Source organism: Halichoerus grypus, chromosome 15 (assembly GCF_964656455.1).
Source record: "Halichoerus grypus chromosome 15, mHalGry1.hap1.1, whole genome shotgun sequence".
Lineage (NCBI taxonomy): Eukaryota > Metazoa > Chordata > Mammalia > Carnivora > Phocidae > Halichoerus > Halichoerus grypus.
The window spans coordinates 56,032,085-56,054,848 of NC_135726.1; the positions used below are offsets into that span (position 1 = coordinate 56,032,085).

The following is a 22,764-nucleotide window of genomic DNA, read 5'->3' on the forward strand; positions in this document are numbered from 1 at the left end:
TGGCTGCTTTTGGAAAACTGATTGCTTTTACCAGCTGTGTTTTCCTGGGGCGGCAGTTGATGGAGCTGGGAAGCAGCTGTCCTTCCTAGGCTACAGTTTCTGCCTCCTTCGGTTGTCCCCACCCGCCACCTTTGCTCCTTGCTCCATTCTCTTGCCTGCTTGGGTTCTGGAGGCATTTCCGTGTACGATTTCTTCCTGCCTTCTACACCTGTCAGGCCACACTGGACTTCAGACCGCAGATCTCCACACCTTTATTTGAACAGACTAGAATCACTTAAGCCTCCCTTTATTTAGTCAGTAATTGCTGAGTTCCCGCCCTGTCCGAGGAGCTCTGCTGGGCTCTGGGGACATGTGATGAACCAGTCAGATGTCCCTAAAGGAGCAGGACCCCTCCAGGCCTGCAGTCCCAAGCCTCAGGTTTGCCAGTCACGTGAGCTCCTGGGGCAGTCCCCTATCAGAAACCACAGCCGTGCTTTTAACCCTTTGCAAACTTGGGAACCAGGTGGCCTGGTTTGGATCCTGTCTTGTAGCTAGCACTAGTGTGGGCAAGTTAATTTAACTTGCCTGCCTCAGTTTCCTCTTTTGTAAAATGAAGACCATCACGGGACCTGCTTCATAGAGTCAACATTGTCCCCTGTTCTCTTCCACCACCACCACCCCCCCAAATCCCAGGTTGTGTGACACAGTGACCCTGCTTAGGACACCCAGCAAATAGATGTTCCAGTCAGTATCCATGATTATCCATGCACTGTGAGGAGCCAAGGACAGCTGTGACCCTCTGCTCAGAAAGTGATAGGTAGAATTGTGAGGATCATGGCCCTCAATGAAGCTCCTTCAAGGGCCTCTATGTGAGGCTCTTTGTTAGGGCTCTTCAGGAAGGCCTGCTGGTGGAGAGGTCAAGGAAGGTTTCTCTAAGGAGATGAGCCACGGGGGGCATGGGGTAGGGCTCAAGGCTGGGGTGGTGAGGAGGGGACCTGCTGTGACCTTGTGCTCTGTCCCGCAGCCACCCCTGGAGTCGCTGGCCACGGTGGAAGAGACGGTGGTGCGGGATAAGGCGGTGGAGTCCTTGCGGGCCATCTCGCACGAGCACTCACCCTCTGACCTCGAGGCCCACTTCGTGCCGCTGGTGAAGCGGTTGGCGGGCGGCGACTGGTTCACCTCCCGCACCTCAGCTTGTGGCCTCTTCTCTGTCTGCTACCCCCGCGTGTCCAGCGCCGTCAAGGCAGAACTTCGACAGTGAGTCCCAGCCTTCCCTCAGCTTGGACCCCTTCTCTCAGGCTCAGCCCCCACTCCTCCCCTCCTCCGCCCCTCAGAGAGCGGCGTCCCCAGGCTGGGTCCAGACACAGCCTCTTGCTCATTTAGGAAATGGAGAAATGATAGCTCCTTCCTCCCATTGGGCATCGTGAGGATTTACAAGAATGACCACATACAGTGCTGGGAACAGATCTGGCTCATAAAAGCACTCCACCCGTGAGGTGGGTGCCATTTCAGGCCTGCCCCCGGTCCAGAACCCTCATAGATAGACTGGCTCAGTTTGGCCGCCGCCTCCGCCCTCCTCCCCTTAGGCTTGATACTCCAGAGAATTCCTTGTATGTAAGACTCCTCTCCAGGAACAGTGAATGAAAATGCTTCTAATTGGATTAAAATTTCCCATTAGTACGTGTTTTTCCCGTCCCTCTGGACTTCGTTCACTCACCAACTGCACAGACTTGAGCAGCAAGCCCAGGCCCTGAGTTCTTACACATGACAGAATACTGGCTTACAGCTGCCCACGTTTGCTTAGAGGTCTGTGTGCATGCGTGCATCCCCCACGCTCCTGAAAAGTAAAACCTTTGAGGAAGCCCTGGACAGCATCTTAGCCCAACAACTTTATATGGTCAGAATGATATGGTCGGTAACTGCCGTTCACTGGGACTTACTATGTGCAGATCGGCTGCTCTGCTTTCACGCACATTATCTTGTGTAAACCTCATCATGACCTTGTGCGGTGGGAAGTATCACCATCAGCTCCATTTTATAGGCCTGGGAAGACTCGGGGGCTCGTCGCTTGTCCGGGGTCGCTCAGGCAAAGCCAGGACTTGGCATGACTGCCGTCTGCTTTCTCCTCTCTTCCTCTGTGTGCTGCTGTGGGATCCTAGGCCTTCCTCCCCCTGAGTCCCACTTCCAACCCCCAGGTACTTCCGGAACCTATGCTCAGATGACACCCCCATGGTGCGGCGGGCCGCAGCCTCCAAGCTGGGGGAGTTCGCCAAGGTGCTGGAGCTGGACAATGTCAAGAGTGAGATCATCCCCATGTTCTCCAACCTGGCCTCTGACGAGCAGGTGGGGTCTGCTCCCCAACCCCCTACTCCATCCCCTTCCTCTAGCAGATTCTGTGTCTAAAAGGGACTCCCAAAGGTAACGGGTCTCTGCGGCCCTCACAGCTCTGATCCTCTCCCCAGGACTCGGTGCGGCTGCTGGCGGTGGAGGCATGTGTGAACATCGCCCAGCTACTACCCCAGGAGGATCTGGAGGCCCTGGTGATGCCCACTCTGCGCCAGGCTGCTGAGGACAAGTCCTGGCGCGTCCGATACATGGTGGCTGACAAGTTCACAGAGGTGGGGACTGTTCACAACTCACAGATGGGGAAACTGAGGCCCTCAGGGGTAGGGATGGGGCCACACGTAGAAGCTGGGTTTTTAGTTATATCCGACAAATTATTGGGTGTTTGAGCAGTAAGATCTCTGATCATCTGGTTGGGTCTCACTTCATATTGCCAACCCGGGTTGAGTAATAGTCGCAACTTGAAGTGCTGTGTTGGGAAGGATTCTGAAGCCAAGTTCAGGTTCTGTGGAGAGCCACAGAGCAGAGAAGGGTAATATGTGTGTGCTCTTGACCTAATCAAACTCTCCCCTTTTACAAAAGGGAGGACGTAGCCTGTATTAGTTTTGGGGGCTGCCATGACAAAGTACCACAGACTGGAGGGTACTTTATTCCCTCACTGTTCTGGAGATTAGTCCAGGACTTTTTTTTTTTAAGATTTTATTTACTTATTTGTTGAGTGAGAGAGGAGGAACAGAGAGAGAGGGACAGGTAGACTCCTCACTGAGCACAGAGCCCACCGGAGGGCTTGATCCCAGGACCCTGAGATCATGACCTGAGCCAAAATCAAGAGTCCGGCACTTAACTGACTGAGCCACCCAAGCGCCCCTCCGAGACTTCTTTTCTTGGCTTGTAGATGGTCTTTTCCCATATCTTCACATGGTCTCCCCGCTGTGCATGCCTGTGTCCTAATCTCCCCTCTTATAAGGATTCCAGTCGTTTTGGAGTAGGGCCACCTTAATTACCTCTTAAAACCCTGTCTTCAAATACAGTCACTTTCTGAGGTACTGAGGGGTTAGGGCCTGTAACATAGGAATTTTGGAGGCTCAGTTCAGCCCATAGCACAGCTCAGAACTGGTCAGAATGACACCACCAGGCAGGCAGAACAAGGAAAAGATCCCAGGTCTCTGACAAGATCCTAGGACAGTGCTCTTTCCACAGAGACTCAAGTTTGCTTATCCCACCAGCATGTTTGTTGACCATCAGCTCTTTTTGTGGGTGCTGGGGATCCAGTGAATTCATATTCCCAGCCTCCCCAAGGAGCAGGCAGCCTGAAGGGGAGGGTCCGCTGAGATAGAGGGAAACTGTCAGCCCCAAAGCTGACAGACCTGCGTGGGGCATTGAGAAGAGGAGGTGGTGCCGCAGCTGGTTCTAGAAGATGAGTGGGTGAGAGCTGGGTTAGGACTGTGTTCCAACAAAAGGACAGCGTGTGCGTGGAGCCCTGGGAGTCAGAACCAGTGCAAGGGAGAACATTCAGGACTTGCTCTTGGGCGCCCCACATGAGAGAAAGCTGGAGAGAAGCACAGGGTTCGAGCCTTGGGTGCCATTCTACCCCGTGGCTCCCTGTTCCTGTGAGTGTGCTTATTTCCATGGTGTTTGCTGGAAGGACTTGGAGCCTCAGGAAAACATTTCCTGGACCATCCGTGTTGCCCGTGAAAATGTTAGCACAGGGCGGCTGCACCCTGGAGGCTCAGCACCTGGTTAAAGACGATTCTTCCATCCTCGGCTTCTGGACAGCATGAGCTGGATCACACTGGGTTTTAGATAAAAGCTCAATGAAGGCAGGGATTTTAGAGTTAAGCAGTGCACAGTGCCCAGGAGACACTCAGTAGGTGTCCTGTTTGTCTGAGGGGCAGCATTTGCCCCAGGTAGCATTGGGCCCTTCAGAGTTTTTGTTTGTTGCCTTCTTAGTCATGAGCTGTCCTGCTTCCTGCGAAGTCTTCAGGAGCCAGCTTTGCAGCAGAACACAGGTGCCTTCCCTGGCATGCCTTCTTCCCCCTCAGTCTTGACGCATCATTTCGTTACAAGAGTAATACAGGGTTGGGTAACCAATTTGAAAAATATAGAAGAATATAAATTAAAATTAATATTTAAAATTAATAAAAAGGAGGAGCCGTATCACTAGAATGTTTTTGGATCAGATAACAGAAAACCCCACCCCAAATGGCTTGAGCAGTAAGGAGACCTGTTGTTATTTTTAATGCAGACAACAACACTGTGCGGTAGGTACTCTCATGGCCCTCATTCTGCTTTTGAGGAAACAGGCTCAGAGAGACTTGGAGACTTGCCTGGGCTCACCCTGTGGTGCTGGGAATAGATCTCAGCAGTGATTCCAAGGGCCACATTCTTCTCACCCCCAGTTCTGGTGCCTTTAACTTTGATTCTCGTCTCATTCACCCAGAGTACTGCCCAGCCCTCTCACTCCCCCTGCTTTCTGTCTGCAGCTCCAGAAAGCAGTGGGGCCTGAGATCACCAAGACAGACCTGGTGCCTGCCTTCCAGAACCTGATGAAAGACTGTGAGGCCGAGGTGAGGGCCGCAGCCTCCCACAAGGTCAAAGGTTGGTGCTGGCAACCAGAACACAGCAAATGGGAGGGTGTCCGAGGGGCCCGAGGCAGAACCAGGACATCAGGTCTCACCTTCCTCTGCCTCCCTTCTCCCTCCCACAGAATTCTGTGAAAATCTCTCAGCTGACTGTCGGGAGAATGTGATCATGACCCAGATCTTACCCTGCATCAAGGTAACAAGGAGTTTGGTGGGAGGAATAGGGCAGATCTTAGCCTGCCGAAGAGGAGGGGTGGACATTGGGCTTTATGGACATTCAGAGGCAAACAGTTCCTAGCCTTCTAGGACTGGGCGGTGTTGGGTTGGAAGCAGGTGGGGTCCCTGAGTGCAGGCAGAATCTGAGGTTTGGGGCTGAGCTTGGAGTGGGAGTGCTTCCCCTCAAAAGTTCTAAGAGCTTTGGCCTTAGGGTGGGGGGCTTCTAGGAGCAGGGCTCATGGAACTCTAAGCAGGCGGGACAGGTAAAGAAACTGCCTTGTACCTTTGTACCCTAAACCATCCCTGCTCCATGAGGGAGAAGGGCAGAAGAAGGCCAGGGCTCAGGCCTCGTAGGAGGTGGGAGTGTGCTTGGTCACTGGCTGCTGCAGGGGTCATCCTGACCCTGTGGCTCCCCCTTCCTTCTCCCTCCCAGGAGCTGGTGTCAGATGCCAACCAACACGTGAAGTCGGCCCTGGCCTCCGTCATCATGGGCCTCTCCCCCATCCTGGGCAAAGACAACACCATTGAGCACCTCTTGCCCCTCTTCCTGGCTCAGCTGAAGGATGAGGTAAGGGTGCCGCAAAGGCTCGAGCTCTCGGTTGGCAGAGGTGACAGGTGGGTCAGCTGCTTTCCCAGATTGGCCAGGAGTCTCCTAGAGTCTTAACAGACACCCAGGTCCCGAATGAGTTGAATACTGGTGGGCACTGTGGACTGTGCATTCGCTCATTCACTTATGAGGCAACGTTTTGTATGCCCTTGCTCTGTGCTGGTTCTTTTTCTGGGTGTCAGGGATACCAAAAAAATCTAAGACAGTTGTACTTCTCAGAGACCTTCAGAGACTGACAGTAGAGAGACTGGTGGGCAATCCCATGAATCCATGATCATGTAGGTGCTGTGATACATTCGTGTCTTTTAAAATTTAGGTAAAGGTGCTGTAATGAAGACCCCAAAATACAGTGGCTTACATAAGAGAATTAATTTTCTCACAACGGTTCAGAGCTAGGTGGGCCTACGCTGGGGGTTAGCCCTGCTGACCTCCGCGCTCTCTGGGTCCGAGACAGCTGCTCTGATTTTCACCACCCCCAGCCAGTATGGAGGCAGAAGGTATTAGACAGCAGGAAGTGTGGTCCTCGTAAGGGCAAGACCCAAAAGAGAGCACCCATCAGTCTGTTCCCTCCCCACACACCCCATTGGCCAGAGCCAGTCATGTGACCACACCTTGCTGTTCAGTTGGCCTGGAGCACAGAAGATGAGTGTGTGCTGGGTGATGGCTGGACAGGTCGTGGGGTGACGGCCAAGGAAGGAGTTCGGGCTTGAACCGCACGGTGGGCAGCTGGAAGCACTGGAACAGATGTGGGTGTTAGAAAGGAACCCTGAGGCTTCTGTCAAAGAAAGAACGCAGTGGGGAGGCCAGGAGAGGTACGGGGAGACCAGACTGGTGGGAGAGAGGTGTGGCTGCAGAGATGCGGACAGGACCGTGTGGGGCGGGGTGGTTGGCAGGCTCCCTGGTTCTTGTCATGGTGGTGACGAGGCAGGTGGTGAGACGGTTTGCTGGACTGTGACTCATTCTGCCAAAGGCCTCAGTCTTCCTGCCTCCCTGCTCTCCCTACACCCCCCGGCCCCCAGCACGCCCAGTACTAGGAAATCACATCAGCCTGAGTCCTCTGCCACTGGCCCCAAAATGTCACGTTTTTAAATTCTGCTATGATGGGATAATCTCTCAGCCCCACAATTACAGACAATGCGCCTTTTAAAGAGAAGCTTAGTAATCTTACTTTTGGTCATTTATTTGTATCAGTTGTTACAGTTTAAACCATAATTTTTGTAATGACTTAAATTTTATGACCCAAGTAAAGTGCTTCACGTATGTTTTCTTTTAGAAGTATGCTTTTTGTAGTTATAACTTGTTATGATTTATATTCACTTCTGATGCTTAAATGGGGACAGCTTGCCTGGTGAGAGTCCCTCGAATTGGCTTTTGTGTCCTTTTAACACCTCACCAGGGTCTTGGGGAGCATTTTGCTTTCTGGCGTCGAGGAGAGATGCACACTGAGCTTGAGTGTGAGGGTGAGCCCACACGTGCTAGAACAGAGCCGGAGCCGGTTTCTGCGCCGGTTTCTGCGCCGGTTTCGCCGTTAGCAAGTGCTGCGTGGCGATCATACTCCCGCAGCCGGGGTCTGTCCCGGCGCAGCTTCTCTTGCAAAGAAGAAAAGAAAAAAACCCATCATGGTTTTCTTGGTTTGAGTTAGTCATCTGACTTGTATTTGAGATTTCCGTTTTAGATCTGTGAACTTTATATTTTATATGTGATAAGGTTTATAAACATCCAAATAAAAGGCCTTTTTCTGGATTTGCCTGAAGTTACATGGTGTAAGGCGTTGTATTTGTTTGCGCCTTCTCTTCTCATGTGTTCAGGACACTGTGCCTTATGCACCAGGGGCTCAGGTGACCTCCCAGGAGCTAGGCAGGGGCCAGCCCTGTCTTTGAAAAGTGTAGGTTTCAGACAATCCAGGCCTGCTGAGTTAACCCTTCACTGCACACACTTACTCACTTGGTTTATTGGCTCATTTCAAAGCCTTGTTTTGTTGTTGTTTTATGACCAGAGTAGTTTCAACAAGGAAATCGTTTTCTGCCCTTCCTGAGGGTAAGTGGTGGTTTGTGGGAAAGCCCTCATCTGAGAAAGGCTTCTCCTGTCTCTGGTCTCTGGCTGACATGGAGTCTCAGAATTATACCTGACCTTTCAGATGCCCCAGCAAGAGTTGCTCTTCAGCTGTGGCCCAGAGTTCCTCCTCTGGGCCTTCTGAGATGGGCTTTCTGATGCTCTGCACCAGGGAGTGACATGGCAGCTGGGGGAAGTAAGCCTGCTGACACAGGAGGCTTGGTTTGGCTCGTGTGTTGCTGCAGAGTCCATACTCAGTTAGGTGGTGGTTTGTTAGATGCTCATTTCTTCCTCGTCTCCAGAGGTGAGACTCCCATATGGGTACGTGCAGTATTTTCCATCTTTAGGACTGTGTATGGCTAACCTTCAGGGAAAGTAAAGAGGCCCATTCACTGTCAGGACATTCACAGCCCTGGGTAGGTGCTAACTCCCTTCATTTTTCATCACATTTGAAAGCAGGCCAGACTCAGCACGTGGGTCTCTACACGGTACAGAAAGGCCATCACGATGGTTTTAGATGCCTTTCAGTTGTTTTTTATTCAAATGAGACCTCAATCTGGTTGATTTCCAATTTATTCAAAGAAGAAATTTCCCTCTTTATAGTGGGTGTAGCTGATGCCTTCCTACCAAGTGAGGCGTAATGCGAGGCTCCCTCCTCACCCTTGCCAGCCCTGACTCTGACCGTATCTTGGTCCGCCCAGTTGACTTGATCATCTTTATTACATTCCCCTGGAGTAGATTCTGACACATGCACATCCAAACTAACTTGCCTTCCTAGACTGGGGTTAGGGTGGCAGATGGGGCTCTTCCCACCCCAGAAATCTTTCTTAGGAAAAGAAAGAATAGGTATAATCTCTTAACATTATGACAGTTCAGGCTTTTATAAACATTGTGCCCAATGTTTATAAAACATTGTCCCTTTAAGTAAAGCAGCGTTGAGGGGGCGCCTGGGTGGCTCAGTTGTTAAGCGTCTGCCTTCGGCTCAAGTCATGATCCTAGGGTCCTGGGATCGAGCCCCACATTGGGCTCCCTGCTCCGCAGGAAGCCTGCTTCTCCCTCTCCCACTCCCCCTGCTTGTGTTCCCTCTCGCTGTGTCTCTGTCAAATAAATAAAATCTTTAAAAGAAAAAAAGAAAGCAAAGCAACGTTGAGGGGTGCCTGGGTGACTTGAACGGTTAAGCATCTGACTCTTGATTTTGACTTAGGTCAAAATGGCTTAGGTCATGATCTCAGGGTCATGAGATCGAGCCCTGAGCCCCACATTGGGCTCCGTGCAGGGTGTGGAGCCTGCTTAAGATTCCCTCTCTCCTTCCCTCTGCCTCCCCCACCGCTCCCCCCTCCCCATCTCTTAAAAAAAAAAAAAAAAGAAAAGTTGACTTAATGTTCAGTTATTTACATGAGTTGATACAATTTATGTAATCAACGTTTCACAAACGTTTCACAAACGTTTAAATCCTGGGGCGCCTGGGTGGCTCAGTCATTAAGCATCTGCCTTCGGCTCAGGTCATGATCCCAGGGTCCTGGGATCGAGCCCCGCATCAGGCTCCCTGCTCGGCGGGAAGCCTGCTTCTCCCTCTCCCACTCCCCCTGCTTCTGTTCCCTCTCTCACTGTGTCTCTCTCTGTCAAATAAATAAATAAAATCTTAAAAAAAACAAAACACACAAAAAAACGTTTAAATCCACTCTGTAAGATTTAAAGCAACTGTCATAGAAAGGGGAAACCAACAGGGTAGTCAGTATTGGGGTAGTTCCTCCGTCAGTATCCTTGGCTCTAGAAAGGAATGAATTAGTACCGTGTAGGGAGGGAAATGGTGTTGGTTCTGAGAGTTCTCCTTCAGCCATTGGACTAGCCAGCAGGGAATTGTCTGTCTTCTGTTCCTAAATAAGAGCCTTACTGTGTTTGATAAAGGAAAGAGGCATTTGTCGGCGGGACTCTGGGGATTTTACTTGAGAGGTGCCAGCTGAGCCCCCCCTTGTCCTTTCAGCAGTTGCATTACTCTTCACTGCTTTCTGCATCTGTGTTCCCACCACCATGCTCAGGTTCAGTGATTTGCTAAGACAGCCCTCTCAGAAAAGCTCTCCTACTTGGGGTTGCTGTTGGTCACAGTGAAAGGATAAAGTCAGGAAAAAGGTGCACAGGGGAGACTCGGCATGAGCTGCCAGGTGTCCTCTCTTGTGCAGTCCTGTGGACGGAGCTTAAATCTCCCATGGATGACACGTGACAGCATCCACAGAGTATTGCCAACCACAGAAGGTCACTGTGCCTTGGTTTCCAGGGATTTTATTGGGGATTGGTTACATGGCCATGGATTGGAGCTGCCTGCATGGTTGACCTCAGTTACTCGGTCTGCAGGCCCTCCAGAGGTCAAGTGGATAGCTCGGTCCTTGCTGTAAGTCATGTTGTTAGCATAATGTCTGGCACAGCCCACGTCTCCCAGGTAACCACAAGGATACTCTCACCAGATAGGATATTCCAGGGGCTTAGAGATCTCCCAGAAGCTGGTCAAGGGCCCAACCTTGTTCGGAATGTGCCAAGTTTGAGCAACCTGGACTTGCTGAGTTAACCCTTTATTGCAAAGCACACCGGTTTACTTGGTTCAGTGATTTGTTTCTCACTTGGTTCAAGTTAGAACTTCTTGTGATGTCTGCCATCTAGGAATATGTGACAAGGATCTAGTAGGGCTTCTGTTTTGATTAACAACTAATTGTGTTTATGTGCCTTTTCTTACAAGTTGTTCACTTGCTTTATGGAAGTAGGCGGGGTACGTATGTGTGTATATGTATATATATGTATAGTAACGTATGTGTGTGTATACATACGTGGTAAGTCAGTGCTCATAATACTGGTAGTCAACAGGCAACTCAAAAATATTTCCTTATTCCTTTGTGCATTCTTTGAGCAGAAATGTGTTGAGCACGTGCTATGGGCCAGAGACTGTGCCAGGTACCGGAGACGTAAGGATGAATGAGACGTGCTCCTTACAGAGCTCAAAGACCAGCAGGGAGAACAGAAGTCACAGAAGTGATTCTAATGAGCTCCCACACATCAGGCCTCTTGTGGATCAGACGCCAGCAGGCACTCTAATGACCTCAACCACGCCCGAGGCTAGATGCTTGCTTCCCTGTCACAGATTAACAGCCAGGGAGGTACCGTCCCCTGCTGATGGGCTCCCAGCCGGCACCCAGCAGAGTGGGAATGTTACCACGTCTCTTTTTTCCAGAGCACCATATTTCTGCAGTGATTCCTGCAGGTGCTTCAGAATGAATGAACATGTCTTGTGCTCTCTGGTGAGATTGGAAAACTGCCTCCCATAATAACCCATGTTGCTTGCTCAGGAGGAGCCGGGCAGGGCAGTAGCAGGCCCTCAGGAAGTGCGGCTTCTACGGAGTTGTTGCGGCGCAACTTTCTCAGCCCTCTTCTGGGCCAGGTGCATCTTCTCAGACCCCTGTCTTCTCCCCAGTGCCCGGAGGTGCGGCTGAACATCATCTCCAACCTGGACTGCGTGAATGAGGTGATCGGGATCCGGCAGCTGTCCCAGTCCCTGCTGCCCGCCATTGTGGAGCTGGCTGAAGATGCCAAGTGGCGAGTGCGGCTGGCCATCATTGAGTACATGCCCCTGCTGGCTGGACAGCTGGTGAGTGAGGTGGCTTGGGGTCAGGCCTTGTGGGCAGTGTGTCCAGGGCTATGACAGTGTCACTGGGGCCTGTACGGGCTGTCTGGGGAGTAGGAGGAAGGGGCACGGGGAATGGGGCTATAAAGGTGGGTAGACTTCAGTTAGAAAAGAGAAGGGAGAGGAGCCCCCCAGATGAAGCTGAGAAATACCCGATGTGTTTGGGTGGGGGTGTTTCCCTGGGGTATCGCTGGAAACTACCCAGTCTCCCTTGATTTCCTTAACCTTTTTTTCTTCTGAAGGGGGTGGAGTTCTTTGATGAGAAGCTCAACTCCTTGTGCATGGCCTGGCTTGTGGATCATGGTGAGTCTCTCCAGTAGGATGGGGGAGGATGCTGGTGCTCCAGGAAGGATAGATGGGCATTGGCTGGGGCCGGGAGGGGTGTGGAGTCACTCTCCCAGGCCAGCTGCTTATGTGGATCAACTCCTTGGCTTTTTAGAATCCTAGAGAAATGCAGGATGGGAGGGGGTTAGAGCAGATCACGTAGGGGTGGCCTGGTACAGTGGAGAGAGAGAGTGTGAGGGCCACCGGGCAGATGACCTGGGCTGGAATCCTGCCCCCTGGCTGTGGAAGCTCAAGCACACGCCTTTGTGAAATAGGGGGCTTCTCAGTCTTTCGGGGCCATTGTGAGAACTGCTCATTGTTTTCACTGACGGGTAAAAATTAAAGTTAACAATTGTCTGTATCGTTACTGTTCCAAGTACTAATTACTGAATGATTTGCTTGGGCACATCACTTCTTAGAGCTGTAGTTTGCCCATTTATAAAAGGCCAATAGTGAAACCTGTGTCTTGGAGCCATTGGGAAGATAACCCTACCTTTAGCACATAGCAAACCGTTCGGTTCACCTGCAGCTTAGTACCTAGGTATGCGAGTGCCTGCCACTCCCTGCCTGCTCACTCCTCCACCTCCTGAATCCCTGCCCTTCTGCAGTCTATGCCATCCGTGAGGCGGCCACCAGCAACCTGAAGAAGTTGGTGGAGAAATTTGGGAAGGAGTGGGCCCATGCCACTATCATCCCCAAGGTCTTGGCCATGTCTGGGGACCCCAACTACCTGCACCGTATGACTACGCTCTTCTGCATCAATGTGAGCTCCCCCACCTGCCCGCTGGCCTGTGCCCAGGGAACTGGGAGTACCTGGGAGAGGAGGGATGGCGGGCGTCCTAAGGAAGACGTCTGGCTTGGGAGTGGGGACATGGTGAGGTTTGGGCGGGGCAGGGATGAGTCCCCGAGGAACTACAGGCCAGGGAGTGGGGACCTGCATGGTGGGAACCCCAAGACTAGGGAGGCTTGGCCTGCTGAGCAGTGACTGCCACACCTTTCCGAGCATCCCTCTCCTCCACAAAGTGTATACGTATACTTGTTTATGATCATTGGTTTTGTGTGCAGGCTCTGGAGTCAGACCTACTCCTTAATTCTAGCTCTGCCATATATTAGTCACGGACCTTGGGACATTTCCTAACTGCTCGGGGGCTTTAGTTTTCTTACTAGTAGAGCACTCGTGCTGGTAATCACAGTACTCATGAGGTGGTGAAGATTAATCTGGCCATACGTGCAAAGGGTTTAGAGCAGTTAATGTAATATGGAGCAAGGGTTCCTTTCTATTCATTTAAATAAACCATACACATAACTAAAAATTAAAAGATAGAATTTAAAAACATATAGGTAGAACTGAGTGTTCTCTGATGATTTCTTCCCACATCTCACCTTGGAGACCATCACACTAAAGGAAGGCATGCCAAGGGTTAGGGATCAAGCCCATCCCCAGAAGATAAAGAGAATTCTGAGGATGGGGAAATGGGACCAGGACAGTCTGGGCTGGGGGTTTCCAGGACAAGGAGACAGTGGTATTTGGCATTAGTGGAGATGGTAGTTTCAGGAGAATCAGCTGACCCCAGGGTGGGCGAACCTGGGCTCAGAATCCCCCATATTGCCCAGTGTCACCCTCAGGCCTGTTCATCCCTGAGGTGGCCTGGTCAGAGGAAGGGGGAAATGGGAGTTAGCCATGAACTTTGTATAATCACCCCTCTGTTGCTCACCGCCCCCAGGTGCTGTCTGAGGTCTGTGGGCAGGACATCACCACCAAGCACATGCTGCCTACAGTCCTGCGTATGGCTGGGGACCCTGTCGCCAACGTCCGCTTCAATGTGGCCAAGTCCCTACAGAAGATAGGGCCTATCCTGGACAACAGGTGAGGCTTGGATCCTCCCTCACACACTGGTGGGACTGGTTCTAGGCATCCTAATCTTTGACCTTTGAAGTTGGAGCCTAGGGTTTGAGACCCAGTGTGTGTCTTCGCTTACTCTGTAAACTTGGCTTATCTCTTCACTTTCCCAAGGTCGTAGTTTCCTCAGATGTGGAATGAGAATTCCCATGGCCTGTCTCATAGTGGGAGGGGACAGTGGGGTGGCAGTTCTGTATACTAGTAGCAACATGTTAGAAAATGAAATTAACAAATATAAATTATTTTTGTATATGTATGCAATTTGTTGCACCAAAATCATCAAATACCAAGGAATAAATTTAATGAGAGGTGTATCATATCTTTAGTGAAAACTATGAAACACTGCTTTGAGAAACTAAAGATCTGCTTAATATTCATGGATGGGACGGTTCCCCAAATTTATGTATGGATTCATTATAATCTCAGTCAGTCTTAGCAGATCCTTTACTGAAAATTTGACAAGTTGATTCTGAAGTTAACATGGAAATGAAAAGATCTGGAGTAGCAAAGGTGGTCCTAAAAAAGAAAAAAGTTGGAAGACTTCAACTACCAGATACCAAGACTTAGGACGCCACAGTAATTAAGAAGTGAGGTGTTGGCACAATGATACAGCCCAAAGAAACAGAGTCAAGGGCACAGAAACAGACCCGTGTGTATATAACAGTAAGGTACCACTGCAGTTCAGGAGGGAGATGTAGGTATTTTCATACATGACTGGGTCAATTGGATATGCATGTGGGGGTGGGGGGAACCTCCCACTTGGGTACGTAAGCAAATTAGAGTTAACAGACCAGAATCAGAAAAATAAGTAAAGATTCTGGAAGAAAACAGGACAACATCTTTAAGACTTGCAAAGATTTGTTTAAATTGCTCAGATTTGTTAAATAGCTCCCCATGGGAAAAGGCTGATGAGCTCACCTTGAGTAAAAGAACTTCACTGAGGGAGAACATTATGAGAGTAAAATGGTGAGCCACTGATGGGGGGAGGACGTATTTGTAATACATTTTTCTGACAAAGGACTGATTCATCCAGAGTAATTTCCTACTAATCAATTAGACAAATGCAAGAGATAGGCAAAACCCAACTTGAACAGGTACTCCCAAAAGAAGATCTCCTCGTAGCCAATATGTACGTGACAAGGTGCTCAGCATCATCAGTCATTGGGAAATTATAAATGAAAAGACACCCCAGGGGGCGCCTGGGTGGCTCAGTCGGTTAAGCCTCTGCCTTCTGCTCAGGTCATGATCCTGGGGTCTTGGGATCGAGCCCCTCAGCAGGGAGCCTGCTTCTCCCTTTCCCAATCCCCATCTTGTGCACTCCCTCGCTCACTCTCTCTCAAATAAATAAAATCTTTAGAAGAGAAAAGGACACCCCAGAATGGCTAACCTTAAAAAAACTCAGGGTCATTTGATGTTGGTAGAATGGCTGGGATTCTCATACACAGCAGATGGGGCTGTAAGTGGTAAATGGGTACAGTCACTGAAAACTGGTAGAATCTAGCGAAGCTAAGAATGTGTTCACTGTGAGCCGGCACAACATGTCCATTTCTGGGCATATATCCAAGAGAAGTGAGTGCTTATTTTTAGCAAAAGGATGTTTGTGGTAGCTTTCTTCATATTAGCCATGAACTGGAAACAGCCCAAGTGCCTGTCCACAGTACAGTGGATAAACTGTGGTTTGTTCCTACAATTGGAGACTGTTCAGTGATGAAGACTCTTGCTCTGCTTAACAACACAGATGATTCTCACCAACCTCATGTTCAGTGAGAAGCCAGACCCAAGAAAACATAGTCTGTGATTCCATTTATATCAAGTTCAAAAATAGGCAAAACAGATCTAGATGGTAGAAGTAAGAATGGTAGTTGTATGGGGCAGAGGAACAGTTTGTTAACTGAAGGGGACATGCCTTCATTTCTCCCAAACACCTGACTTTCAGTGCGGGTAGATTTCCTAGGGCCCCTTACTCGAGAGTGGATACCTCCCCTTGGCTCCCATTGGGCCAGGTACTTCTTTGGCACTTGACACTTCTCTGTTACTTATGGTCAGTTCGGTCTGTGTCTTCCTTCTAGCCCAAGCTCTCCATGGGCAAGAATCAGGTGTTGGATTTACCACTCTACTCAACCTAATGCAGAGTAGGCCTCAGTAAATACTTTAAATAAAGACATCCATTTGCTGAGCCTCAGAGACCTGTGGGTCCTGTTATTCTGTGCCCCACCTTCCCAGACTGTCTGACCTCCCTTTGCCTATTCTGGACCACTGAGACCTCTGTTCTAGTTTGTTAGACTTCCAGCCTACAAAGTAATTTCATCTCTGGGCTCACATGCCCTCTGTGTGTGTGAACCCCTCCTTGCCCAGGAGCCCTCTGCCTGCCTCGTGCCCTCCTGCCCAGCTTGGCTCACCCCTTCCCTTGCCTTCCCTTTGTCCTTCCAGCACGCTGCAGAGCGAAGTCAAGCCCATCCTAGAGAAGCTGACCCAGGATCAGGATGTGGATGTCAAATACTTTGCCCAGGAAGCTCTGACTGGTAAGGCGTGAACTCGGAGACCCCATTGGGAGGGTGGTCTGCAAGGATGGGCCTAGGCCTGAGAACAGCAGCTCCTGGGAGGGGGATATGCAGGAGCACTTGTGGGCAGAGGGCTAGCTGTGGTTCTGACTCCCTCCTGTTCCTGTTCCCCCAGTTCTGTCTCTCGCCTGATGCTGGAAGAGGAGCCAACGCCGGCCTCTGGTGTCCACCCTCCCCCCCAGGTCCCTTCCTTGGGGAGACAGTGGGGGGACTTTGGCTGTCACTCCCTGTGCATGGTCTGACCCCAGGCCCCTTCCCTCAGCACGGTTCTTCCTCTCCCCAGCCTGGGAATCTGACTTCTCACTGCCCACCTCCCCAGAGGCTTGGGGGAGCCCAGGTGGGACAGGGCAGTGACCCTGGGAGGAAGGGGCCACTTCTGCCCGCAGGGGAGAGATGTGAGCGTCCCAGGTCACTGGCTCCTGCTGCTGTAATGGGGACCCCCTACCCCATCTACTTCTCCATCTCCTTTCTCCCTTCTTCCTTTCCTTTACCCCCCCAGTGGTTTTTTTTTTTGCGTCAACTGTGCCGTTTTTATTTTATTCCTGTTTTCCCTTTTCACAGAGAAATAAAGGTCTAGAAGTAGCTGGTCCTCTGGTTTTAGTCAATAGCATGGAGGAGGGGTACCACACCAGGAGTGTAGCTGGCCTCCAGGATAGAGAGTCCATGAGGTTTCTGGCTAGGAGAGTCCGGTGATGCAGCTAGTTTCACAGACATTAGTCAAGTATGTGGTGGTTCAGAGCAGGTGCCTTGGAGTCAGACTGCCTGGGTCCAGAGCCTAGTTCTTTTAATTAATGGCTGTGTGACCTTTAGTAGGTTACCCAGTTTCTCTAACTCAGTTTTGTACTTTTAAAATGAGAATAATGATAGAATCTAAATCGCAGCGTGAGACTAAATGAGTTAATACATGTAAAGTGGATAACTGTGCTGCATGGCATGTGAGAAGCAGTCAGTTGGAGTCAGCTACAAGTTGCTGGAGAGCCCCCTGTGGGTCAGGCTCTGTCCCTGAGGAAGTCCCAGGAAAATCAGGGCTGTAACGGAATGGGAAGGGGACTGGCAAGATGGGAACCCATTTCCCTCAATATCTGTGCTCCCATTTCTTCACTAATTAATAGAGACACTGATTTGTAGCAGGGCACATGTCTGCCTGGCTTCAAGGCATTTTTCCAGGTTTCTGGACATTCAGTGTGGTGCTGTGACTAAATTCTGGCCAATAACATGTGAACAGAAGTGGTGTGTGCTGCCTCTAGGAAGTGTTCCTAAGGGAGGAGGTATATGCCCCCTGCGTTTCCTCCTTCCTGCACTCTGGACTGTAGACCAGATGGCTGGAGTGGGAGCAACCGTCTTGGGCCAGGAAGTGATCTTAGGAGCATAGGCCCAGCAAGGTGGCAGAACAAGATAAGAGGAGCCTGGGTCCCTGGTGCTGTGAAAACCCACACCAATATTGGTTACCTGGGAGAGTTAAACTGTTTGAGTGACTGTTCGTTTGGGGTTTCATCACTTGCAGGTCACCCGAATTCTAACTGATGCAGGGGCCAAAGAGCCCCGGAGAGAGGAGCAGGAGACTTAGTGGATGGTGGTACGTGTAAGGTTTCACAAAGGACGTGATACTGAGTGAAATTTTGCTCAACAGGGTGGAGGGGAAATTGGCACTGGGTGGCAAAGTGATATTACTGGCTCAGCCCTCATGTTACTGAATCCTTACTGATTGTTAGGCCCAACTGTCCTGGGGGATGAGGGGTAGGAGATCCTGTTCCTCCCATTATTGGCTTATGTTAGTTTCATAAGAGAAGGACCTGTGGTTTAAGTTTGGTCCCCCACCCTGCACCCAACACAAATGTACCGTACTTTCCTAGGATATAAATATTTGAAGGACTCACTGAGGGAAGAATTGATGAGTTTGGGAGGTGGGGCAGTGTGGTCACTTTCAGCCTGATGAATGTTCAAGTTCAGTTGGCAATCCACCATTAATTCCTAAAAGGACGTTCAAATGAATGCTCCATTGTGTTTCATTTATATTTTACTGGATAACAACCCACCCCCAAAAATTAGTGATTTAAAACAATGAAAATGTATTATTCCTCATAATTCTGCAGTCTGAGCTCAGCTCAGTTGGAAGATTCCTCTGCTCCATACGGTATCTACTGGGGCCGGAATGTTCAAGACAACTTCTTCACCCCCATGTCTGGGAGTACCGCCTCAGCTGAGGCCTGGTACACCATCTCACTGTGGCCTCTCCAGGGTGGCTGGATCTCTTTATCTGATGGCTTATGGTTCCAAAGCCGTTTTCAAGAGAACAAGTCCCAGTTTACAAGTGCTTTCAAACCTCTGCTTGCATCACAAGCTGAAACAAGTCACGTGGCCAAGTCCAGAGTCAGTGCAGGAGGTGACCTCGCAAGATGTGGAAACCTAGAGGTGTGGTTCACTGGGGGATGTCAGTGTGACAGTCGGCCACACGTGGTCCAGAGAGAAACTTTGGGCTCCATCTTTGCTCTGCTACAGGCAGGTGGAGGCATCAACAGCATAAGGAGACAAGGCCGATTACAGAGTATATTGAGCGTTTGGAGCAAGCTGAAGATTTAAACTTTATCCTGGAAGCCAGAGCAGCCACAGGGGTTTTTGGTAAAGGACTGACAGTATCAGAATTGAAGGGGGAGACCTGAAGCCAGGAAACCTGGGAGGATATGGTCTAAGCAAGAGAGGAGTTGTGAGCTGGAGGCAGGTACCATGCAGTTGGGGAGGTTGTAGGTAAAAAGGGAAACAAAGCTTCCCAAGGAGACAGATTGGGACTTGGTGACACTTGGATAGGGGAGTAAAGGGAAGGATGCAGTCATCTTGGCAACCAGGATTCAAGGCTTCTGAGATTCACCTGGGAAAGGAGGGTTCCTGCAAACCCACATGTGCTTCAACATCTCCAGCCTTTGAACCTCTACCTGGAAAGCTTTCCCTCCTCGCTTCTTGGGAAACAGAAGTAATTCAGTACGGAGAGTGGGGAAAGAGGTGGAGTGGCATAGGTGAGCATGGATAAGTATGTAGGGGCCAGATCTTGATGAACCTCCAAATACCGGGAAGGGATTGAATGTGACCCAGAGGGACAAGATGGAGTAAGACTCGGCCGGGGGCGGAGGGGGGCGGGGGATCTTTCCAGGGTCAGATGAGGTCAGGGTGCTGTGGAGGAGGCTGGGATAATGGTCCTAGGGGGCAAGGGAAGGAAGCTGGGTCTGGGGCTGAGGAGAGTATGCAGAGACATTGAGGAGGTGGACTTGAGGCCACTTCTGCTTTTCAAACCCACAAGAAGTTACAACAGAAGCAGCTGGAAGGAAGGTCCTGTTGCTCTTCTGTTCTCAGATTAATCAAAACATGAAGTCTGAACACATGCCTTGTCATCAGCCCTCCTGTCTCGAGGAAATCCCCACTCCAGCCACTCCCTTTAGTTCTTCCCTGTCCAGCTATGTTTTTCAGATGAGGACACAGACCCAGAGTGTTTTGGGTGTCTGTTGTGGGCTCTTACGGACTTACCAGATCAGAACTCAACAAATCTCTCCCAGAAGAAAAAAATGCCTTAATTTCCTCTGATAGCTTAAGATCCTTTTAGGGCCCAGCCAAGGACGGAAGCTGGCCCTACAAGCTAGATGAGAAGAAGCAGGGCATGGCTGGCCCTATAGGAAATTGGAGTCCTAATCTCTTAACCATGATGCAAAATGTAGAAATCCATGGTAGGCTTTTTAATGAGTTATTTGGGGCAAAACCTGATCTGAACTACTATAGTAGCAAAACCCCAACTTAGACTTTAGAGTTTTTATCCCTCTTGCATGGAATACACATCACAGCCAGAAATATCTGTGTCTTGGGAATATATGGAATGTATTCAATTAGTAATCAAAAGACTGTCCACAAAAGTCTGGGCCCAGATGGCTTCAGTGAATTCTACCGAAACATTTAAAGGATTAATACCAATTTTTCACAAACTTTTTCAGAAGTAGAAGAGGAGAGAATACTTCCCAACTCATTCTGAGGCCAGCATTAGTGTAATATACCCTATCAATAAAAGACAACATGATCATCTCCATTGATGCTAAAAAAAAAAGCATTTAACAAAATCCACACTTTCACGATAAAAACACTCAATAAACTAGAAATAGGAATTTCCTTAACCTGGTAAAAGGTATCTACAAAAACCCACACATAACATAATAATGGGAAAAGATTGGGTTCTTATCATATAAGATAAACGAGACAAAAATACCCACTCCTGCCACTTCTTTTCAACATTGTAGTAGTAGTTCAGGGTAATTAGGCAAGAAAAATAAAAGAAAAGGCATGCAGATTGGAAAGGAAGAAGTAGAACTGTATTTGCAGATGACATGATCATGTATATAGGAAATCCTAAGGAATCCACTAAAAAAAAAAAAAACAGTAAACAAGTTCAGTAAGATTGCAGGACACAAATATACAAAAATAATTTGTATGTCTGTACATTGGCAGATAATGTTGGTAAGGAAGTGGAGATACTGGAATCCTCATACACTGCCAATGGGAATGGAAAATGATGCAGTCACTTTGGAAAGCAATGTGGCAGTTCCACTGAGTTACCATTTTGCCCACCTATTGTACTTCTAGGTATATACCCAAGAGAATTGAAAACCTATGTCCCCATAAGAACTTATACACAAATACTGATAACAGCATTCTTCACAATAGCCAAAATGTGGAAACCACCCAAATGTCCATCAACTGATGAAATGTGGTGTATCCATATAATGGGTATTAGCCATAAAAATGAATGAAGGATTGGGGTGCCTGCGTGGCTCAGTCAGTTGAGTGTCTGACTCTTGATTTTGATTCAGATCATGATCTTGGGGTCATGAGATAGAGCCCTGTGTAGGGCTCCCCGCTCAGCAGGGAGCCTGCTTGAGATTCTTTCGCTCTGCTCCTCCTCCTGTTCACGCTCTCTCAAAATAAATCCTTTAAAAAAAGTGAAGTATTGATACATGCTACAACATGGATGGATTTTGGAAACATCTCATGAAAGTAGCCAGACACAAAAGGCCAAGTATTATTGTAGGATTCTGTTTTACTTGTACCTTTGGTATCATATCTAAGAAGTCATTGCCAAATCTAATGTCATGAAGGTTTTGACCAATGTTTTCTTCTAAGAGTTTTAGGTCTTTGATGCATTTTGAGTTAATTTTTGTATATGGTGTTAGGTAGGAATCCAACTTCATTTTTTTGGCCTGTGGGTATTCAGTTATCCTAGTACCATTTCTTGAATAGCCTTGGCACTCTTAAAAATCATTTGACCATAAAGGCAAGTACCACACTACTTTGATTACAGGAGCTTTGTTTTCAAATCAGGAAAGTGAGTTCAGTACAGTAGCTTTGTTCTTTTCCAAGATTGTTTTGGTTATTGAGGGTCCCTTAAGATTCCATATGAAGATTAGGATGTGTTTTTCTATTTCTGCAAAAGACATCATTGAGGTTTTGATAGGGATTGCATTAAATCTGTAGATTGCTTTGGGTAGTAGTGACATTTTAGCAATAGTCTTCCCATCCATGAACATGGGATGCATTTCCATTTATTTTATATGTTTAATTCTTTGAGAAATGTTTAGTAGTTTTCATTGTAGAAGTCTTTTACCTCTGGTTAATTCCTTATTCTTTTTGATGCTATTGTAAATGAAATTGTTTTTATAATTTCCTTTTCAGATTGTTCATTGCTAGCATATAAAAATGCAACTGATTTTTCTGTTGACTTTTTATTTTGCTAGTTTGGTGAATTCATTTATTCTAACAGTTTTATTCTGGAATTCTTAGGCTTTTCTACATAGAAGATTTTATCATCCGCAAACAGATAATTTTACCTTTTCCTTTCCAATTTGGATGCCTTTTTTTCTTACAGATTTCCTCTGTTTAGGACTTTTAGTACTGTGTTGAATAGAAGTGATGAAAGTGGGCACCATTGTTCTTAATCTCAGAGGAAAAGCTTTACTTTAACTCTTGAGTATGTGATAATTGGCTGTGGGCTTTTCATATATAGCCTTTATTTTGTTGAGGTGCATTCCTTCTATACTCAGTTTGTTGAGAGTTTTTATCATGAAAGGATTTTGAAGTTTGTTAAGTGCTTTCTACAGTTACTGAGATGATCATAATTTTTATCCTTCATTCTGTTAATGTGGTCTATGACATTTGTTGATTTGCATATGTTGAACCATCCTTACATCCTAAGGATAAATCTTACTTGATTATGGTGTATGGAACTTTTTATGTGCTTTTGAATTGGGTTTGCTAATAATTTGTTGAGGATTTTTGCATCAGTATTCATCAGGTATATTGACCTGTAGTTTTGTTTCCTTATAGTGTCCTCTGGCTTTGGTATCAGGGTCATGCTGACCTTGTGAAATGAGTTTGGGAGTGTTCCCTCCTCTTCAGTTTTTTGGAGGAGTTTTAGAAGAACTGGTGTTAATTCTTTAAATGTTTGGTAGAATTCACGGGTGAAACGATCTGGACCTGGGCTTTTTTTGTTGGGTTTTTGA

General features: G+C 48.5%; 1 protein-coding gene across 1 annotated transcript in view; it reads left to right on the forward strand.

Annotated features, from left to right (window-relative positions):
- PPP2R1A (protein phosphatase 2 scaffold subunit Aalpha) overlaps positions 1–16,816 on the forward strand; it is a 39,826-nt gene extending 23,010 nt beyond the window's left edge. Inside the window, exons 4-15 of the mRNA XM_036076334.2 lie at positions 1,004–1,236; positions 2,175–2,322; positions 2,442–2,597; positions 4,806–4,920; positions 5,030–5,100; positions 5,554–5,688; positions 11,240–11,413; positions 11,692–11,752; positions 12,382–12,536; positions 13,498–13,640; positions 16,104–16,195; positions 16,350–16,816. Of these exons, the coding sequence (XP_035932227.1) occupies positions 1,004–1,236; positions 2,175–2,322; positions 2,442–2,597; positions 4,806–4,920; positions 5,030–5,100; positions 5,554–5,688; positions 11,240–11,413; positions 11,692–11,752; positions 12,382–12,536; positions 13,498–13,640; positions 16,104–16,195; positions 16,350–16,366 (1,500 nt within the window). The 3' untranslated portion in view covers positions 16,367–16,816. The remainder of the gene's footprint in view (positions 1–1,003; positions 1,237–2,174; positions 2,323–2,441; positions 2,598–4,805; positions 4,921–5,029; positions 5,101–5,553; positions 5,689–11,239; positions 11,414–11,691; positions 11,753–12,381; positions 12,537–13,497; positions 13,641–16,103; positions 16,196–16,349) is intronic.
- The last annotated feature ends 5,948 nt before the right edge of the window (positions 16,817–22,764 follow it).